The following is a 6,648-nucleotide window of genomic DNA, read 5'->3' as shown; positions in this document are numbered from 1 at the left end:
GGTTAGCTAATCTCAACCTAAAGTTGAGAAAATTAGCTAAACATTTTTCCCGCCAAAAGTAGTTTTGAGAAGTCATGGGGGCAGCCATTTTGAAATGAGCTGGAAAAGTCCTTCTACTGCCCCTTGTGGAATGATAATGCACTGCAAGGCAGTAAACAGACTAAGTCATATACAATGGGGTTTTAAGGAAAGTTTTTTATAATGTTAATGAGATAGAGGTCTGAAAATTACATGTATCAAATATGATACAAATGGTTATATAGGGTTAAAGATCTAGCAGTCTCAGCGTTTAACAACCCCAATGTCGTTTTAAGGACTTGCTCCAAATTCCTTTCCTGTTTCCTCTGTACAGGTACAATGGATCTCATTGTGTTGGTGGCATTCAGCTCCTGGCTGGCTCCTGCACTCGGTGAGCATCCTCTTTGCCAGATGCTTTGCAGTTGGCTGTGGGTGTGGCCTATCATTCTGTAGCTGTGTGATAGATTCCTCCGTGTGTCTGTATAACAGGGTCAGCATTTGGCAGGGCGATGTACGGTAAGCTTCCTGTCTCAGAGTGACCTCAGTGATGCATGGACTTAAAATCATGCCTTATTTGTGGCACACTTTTTGTGGTTTTTACTAAATCATTTATAATACATATTTAGAAGGATTTTTCCCTCCACAAGTGATAGTTGGGAAGTTTTCCACCAGTCATGCAGGTCTTGGCCTCTGACTTGCTCCTTCTTGTGACTGCTGTCAGATGGGCTTGATATTTGGCAGACTCTCCTTCAACAAAAGATTTATATTTTTTCCTATCCACATGTGTGACTTCAGTCAGACTTTAGTTTTAATACTTCCCAGAATCAACGTGGCTAACATGTTAAGGAAAAATTACAAAATAACATTTAGATGTATTGTTTAAAGTTAGGTCAAAGTAAACTATCAGCCTAACTCTTAAATAAAATGTTTTGCAGATGATGTTTTAATGTGTTGTATCACCTTAAAACATCTATTTTGTCATTTCTACTTCAGTACCTACACTAAAGATCTCGTAAAACTTGGAACCAGCTCAAATCAGCCCCCAAATTTACTGAACATGGATCTATGTAAAGAATCTGCTGAGAGGATGTGGAGTGTTAAAGCAAAGCTCACATGCCAATGTGCTACTGCTGCGACTTTTCACTGTAAACATCAATCCTCCCGAAAAACAAAGTCTGCATTGTGTCCTACGAGAGTCCACTGGAACAAGATGGCTGTTTAAATGACTCTGTTTATCTTTTAAATGTCGCCTCTGCAAGAGGAGTTAGTGTGATCTGCTTCCTGCCAAGCTTCACAGTCTAATTGTGGGTTTCTTTTGTCTTTTCTTTATCCCTAGAGAGAACTCAGAAATTAGATGGATCCGAGCAGTTTGATGATTTTTTTTTTTTCCCTGAAGGAGCAGATCAAGTGAATAAAAGAGCAAACAAGAGAGTGGCAGCAAATTTCCAAAAGTGATGGAATAAATGTGTTTGTTTCCTTCACTTCCAGATAAAAAATAAAAAAAATAGAAAGCAGCTGAGATATTTTTAAGTGATTTCAGTGACCAGATGTTTGCTGTAGGCGACTTATAAAGGAGTTAACACACTTAAATGCTAGAAATGTTTCACCTTTCTGGAGCTAATTTTGCTCTACTTTCAAACCCATTTTCTCTTTGTGACACACAGCAATCCAACCGATAAACTAACCCTTCCTGCTTCTCTTTTTACAGCTTCAGCAGCAGATTATGACAAAGGTGAGCAAAAGCTTTGGAAAATAAGTACAATTATCGCCAAATGTAGTTGACTTATAAATCTGGTTCTGACTTGAGTGCAAAGCTGAGTTGAAGTTTGACAAATCTCACATTTTTCTCCCTTTTTGTCTCCCCAGACCTTGACAGTGCTTTTCACTACGGTGAGTGTTTCAGTGGTTGACCCTCCACACAGGAAACATCTGGGAGTTTAAGACAAGTTAGCACTTTCCAGAGGGGGTGGAAACATGTTCCTCTCAGACTAAATGACCAGCACAAAAGCCTCGCCGTAGATCCTGTTTGTTTACTGCTTTAATCTGCACAGAACAACAACATATCTTCATTCTTGCTCCATTACTTAGTGATTTTTAACCTGTTTTTTTTAGCCTTTTGTCCAGTTTTGTGGATTTTTCAGAACAAAGAAAAATTCCACAAACAAGACAAGATTTCTCCATTTTACTGTGTGAACAAAGATACAAGAAAAATACAAAGCAATTACCTAAAACTGTAATAATTCACATTCACTTTACAAGCCTTAATTTAAATATGAATCCTATGAGAAATGTATGCATTACATCAAATGATTTCCAATGTAACCCTCTGTACTAAATTGGCTTCCAGCGAATTGTTGTTTTTTTAAAGAAAATAAAAAATATTGCATGTGAAAAAAATGTGTTTATATAAAAAACTTCAAAGAAAAAATATTAATTCTATTACATTTGTGCTCTTGTTTTTGTGATACAGATTTATATATTCATAATGCCTTTGTGATGAAAAGGTTACTGCCCTTTCCCTGAAATTTTTTATTACATTATTATTAATCGTATTTCTTCTTTAAATTATTAAAAAGTCAAAAATACCTCTAAAGTAAGCATCATAACTTCACAAATTACAAAAGTTAGGTGCAAATTTTAACATGTTGGACATCTTTATCATATTTAGACAAGTACTTATAATAAATAGGCGTTAACAACAGTTTTGTGTGGTTTGTTGTTTAGGGAATAAAGTGTTTTTGTTTATTTTTAATGAAATCAGTTTTTAAATATCTGCATTTTTGTTGCATTCCTCTTAGATGTTTATGTTGTTCACCTACAGAAAATAATACAAAAAGTTACTCTCCTCACATTTACAATTAATAGCAATAAAATTACCTAAAACTAGTAAGAAAATGTTAAAAAAAAGAAAGAAAATACTTGTTTTATTATTTTTTAGTAATCTTTTATTTGTCCAAATACAGTATTGTCTAGTTTTATTTCATAGTAAATATATTTAACATAATTATCAGTATTTTGGTACAGAATGTGTACATTTTTAAATATACTTGGAATATATTTGCCAAACTGAAATATAAAAGCAGGATAAAACCATTTTAAACAAAGAAAGGTAAACAAGTCTGTCATCTGATTTAGAAAATAAACACTTTGTTTACTGCAAACGTCAGCCATTCATTATTCTGCTACTTGTTTTTTTTTTTGTTTCTCAAGAGATGATCACGTTCCTGAAGTCAACTGGTACTCTGGATGGTTTGCAGGCTCGATTTATTCTAAGGAAGTCATAAAATAAATATGAATGATAAATCCCATAACAGCTGGACAGAATAATATATTTTTTTATTTATTTATGAGATTTAAATGCTCTGTCTTTTCTCATTAAACCCTATTGTATTGGTGCTGAAGGAAGAACTACCATATAGAGGGATTTATAGATGAACTATTATCTGCTTTAATTGACTCAAAATGCTTCCAAAAAAACAATAATTTTCTAAAAATCAATATAAAACTGCTTCAACACTAGGCACTTTTATATGTTAAGACACGATTCGCAAATGTGTAAAACTTTAATTTTACTTTAATAAACTTAAATTTAATGTAATTTTTTTTATGTTTCTAAAGACTCAGATAGATTGTGATTTTATTTCTTATTTTAGTCTGATTAATTTTTTTTACATTTTGTTGTTTTTTTTTCTTACATATTTTTGAAAGTATTTTTTTATATTTATTTCATTCTATTTATAAATTTGTGAAATGTTACTTTAAGTCATTTCTTTGCAGCTCACAATCAAATATCATAAAGATAACTTGGATTTTACCCATTACATTTTTAATACTCAAGTGTTAACATTTGGAAAGATTTTTTTATCATTTTACATGTTAATAAACATCTTAAAAGGTGTCCTATTGGTGTGAATAGTCCACATTCTTATATAAAAGTTTGTTAGGGGGCATAAATATGTCCATAGATGCTCTCCAATTTTATTCCAGTTTAAAATAAAATATTTAGAAGCCTAATTTGTTTTTCTTATTTCAGATTATGAATCTTTGCGAATCGGTGGGCTGGTGTTTGCAGTCCTACTCTGCCTCCTGGGTATTTTTTTGATTTTCAGTAAGTACGGAAAGTTTTGAAAACTGTGTCACCACCCTGGAATCTCTGCACCTTCCCTCAAATTCAAACAGCTCCGCAGCATCTCTCTGCTCTGTCAGATCATTTTTTCACACACCATTTTTACAATCTTTAGATCTTTAATGTCAGTTTACGCAGCTGCCTCTGCACGAGCTGGCATGTCATTTCCGGCTCTTTAAGTCAGAAATCAGCCGATAAATAATTCAGGGTCACACCAGGTGTGCTAAGACCGTATAACCAAACATATTTTTAACTCTATCACAATATGAACCAAATATTTTCCAAGATGACAAAAAAACTAGAGACTGAGTACATAATAATTCATTCTTCAACATTTAAATCAACACTATTTTTTAAATTCAGACAGACCTTGTACTATTTAATAGTGCATATGATTTTTAGAAAGAAAAAATAGACAACAGAGAACAAGCAAATACTGAATGATAACATTTTAAAAGCTTAATATTCACAAGTGTTGTAGATTATTCTTCTATTATAAGATATAAATGTAACTTTAAATGTAAGTTTGGGGTTTTTTCATTAATAATTAGCATAATTATATAAAGATGTTAATAGTATTGCTTCGTTGAATCAACTGAATTTGTCATGATTTAGTTCTTAGCAAAGCCTCGAACATTTACAAAATGTGTCATATGCACGACACTTGTCCAAAACTGCAACAAGCTAAACTAAAACATAAATCAGTTTAAAACTAAATTAGCTTTCTGTGATAGAAAAACAACAATTATGTGTAATTTCACATTTTTTTCTTTGTTTTTTTCCAAAAATAGGCAGAAAGTGTACATGTTCAAGGAGCGACAAATCGAGGTAAATTTAGTTAGCATCTATTTTTAATTAAAATAAACATATTTTGTTTTTTGCTCACTCATATATTTTTATTTTATTTCTTTTAGATCTCGTCATCCAGAAGTGTAATCTGTTGTTCAAGGAGGTAAACCCATTTATTTATTTTGTAAAGATTAATACTAAAGTAGACAAAACTAATAATCTTAAGTTTTTTCTGTAGGTTATGAAATGCTGCAGAAAAGGTAAGATTCTAGGAACTGATTTATAAATTTAAAAAAATCCTTGTTTTAATCTTCTGTTCCTCGTCTTTCACAGGTTGACTGATTGTCACCACTAGATGGCAGCAAACATTGTGATCACAACACAAGACAATCTTTCCATAAACAAAAAGGAGTTCTTAAGACACCAAAATGTTCTGTTTCTTTCTTTTTTTTATGCTTTCCTCATGAGTAGATAGTGTTATACTGTTATGCATGAGCTTCTGCGTAATTTTCACTTGTATTTGTGCGACTCTTACCTTAATTCTACAAAATAAAAAACAGTTTTGAAATGATGAATGATTTTCTCTGCATATTTCTATTTTTGTTAACCTGATGTTGTCTGACTGTGGTGGTGAAGCCAGCCCTCTGCTGTGCTGCTCTCTAGTTTCTGCTGACAGTGCAGACAGTTTGGTTACACATGCAGTAGTAACCATCAGCAGTGAGGTGAGGCTGGACTCACTGATCTGCTGCATTGAGCTGCATCTGAGGAGGCGCTTTAAGAAAAAAAGGGGGGGGGGGACCCCTCTTGTATGCAGTGTTTGCTTTAATTGGCAGATTTTCCATTAAGAGTGAAGAAGGTAAAAGCTGCATGTGCTTGCTGAATTCTCACTGGAGTTGCAGGAACTGACTGCACTGCACAATAGATGGAGACGGTACATCTTGGCCACAAAATCACTCAACTTCTGCTTTGAAATTAATATTTTCAAAACATGTGTTTTAAGGGAACACTTTAATCTTCAACTATTTTTGACAAAAAAAATAGATTATTCTTTTCCTGCTTTTTTAAAGATGCTGCTTACTCCAGGCCAAGCTCTCTCTTTTTGTATTTATTTATTTATTTTTGCTCAGCTTTGGGCTTACCCTGGATTGCACCAAATGTGTTAAATGCAGTGCAGTGCTGCGCCGTCACCAGCTGGGGCGCCCTTTCCCCCTCTGCGGATGCATTGAGCTGCTCTGCCTGCTGTATTGTCCAGCTCCTCCACCCAGATCCAGGCTTTACCCACATACCCGGCAACTTGCTAATCAAGAGCTTCTCAACACCTCTGCAGTGCAGCCATGGCCACCACAGGTTAGTTCATTCTGAATTGTTGTTAACCTTTAAGAGCAGAGCCAAAGGAGTTTGTAATATTGATATTTAAACTTAAGATAGAAAAAAGGATTTAATTTATACTTTTTTGGTAAATAAAATGCGGGGAAATCTATTGCAGATGCCTGTAGTATTTTATTAGTGTGAGGGGAGTTAGTTTAGGACTAAAACACCATGAAAGAAAATCTTAGGGTAGTTACAGAGTTGATAAAAATAAAAAACTTACAAAAGTGACTTCATGACAAGCAGGAATCTTAACAAATTGGCACAGATTTAAGTCTGACAAAGAACAGAATTCTTGAATTAGTGAAGAAGAAAAACCAATTCCACTTACTTCTTACATTCATTTC

General features: G+C 33.7%; 1 protein-coding gene across 2 annotated transcripts in view; it reads left to right on the top strand.

Moving 5' to 3' along the window:
• LOC112143870 (FXYD domain-containing ion transport regulator 6) overlaps positions 1 to 5,508 on the top strand; it is a 7,482-nt gene extending 1,974 nt beyond the window's left edge. The window contains exons 2-10 of one of the 2 annotated variants that reach the window (XM_024268095.2): positions 353 to 409; positions 508 to 534; positions 1,727 to 1,750; positions 1,885 to 1,908; positions 4,052 to 4,126; positions 4,936 to 4,972; positions 5,059 to 5,096; positions 5,172 to 5,193; positions 5,267 to 5,508. In XM_024268095.2, coding sequence (XP_024123863.1) covers positions 358 to 409; positions 508 to 534; positions 1,727 to 1,750; positions 1,885 to 1,908; positions 4,052 to 4,126; positions 4,936 to 4,972; positions 5,059 to 5,080 — 261 coding nt within the window. In that variant the 5' untranslated portion in view covers positions 353 to 357 and the 3' untranslated portion in view covers positions 5,081 to 5,096; positions 5,172 to 5,193; positions 5,267 to 5,508. The remainder of the gene's footprint in view (positions 1 to 352; positions 410 to 507; positions 535 to 1,726; positions 1,751 to 1,884; positions 1,909 to 4,051; positions 4,127 to 4,935; positions 4,973 to 5,058; positions 5,097 to 5,171; positions 5,194 to 5,266) is intronic. The other variant, XM_024268096.2, reaches the window with a different exon arrangement.
• The last annotated feature ends 1,140 nt before the right edge of the window (positions 5,509 to 6,648 follow it).

This window comes from Oryzias melastigma, linkage group LG16 (genome assembly GCF_002922805.2).
Source record: "Oryzias melastigma strain HK-1 linkage group LG16, ASM292280v2, whole genome shotgun sequence".
Taxonomy (NCBI): Eukaryota; Metazoa; Chordata; class Actinopteri; order Beloniformes; family Adrianichthyidae; genus Oryzias; species Oryzias melastigma.
This window is presented reverse-complemented; position numbering and strand designations above follow the sequence as displayed.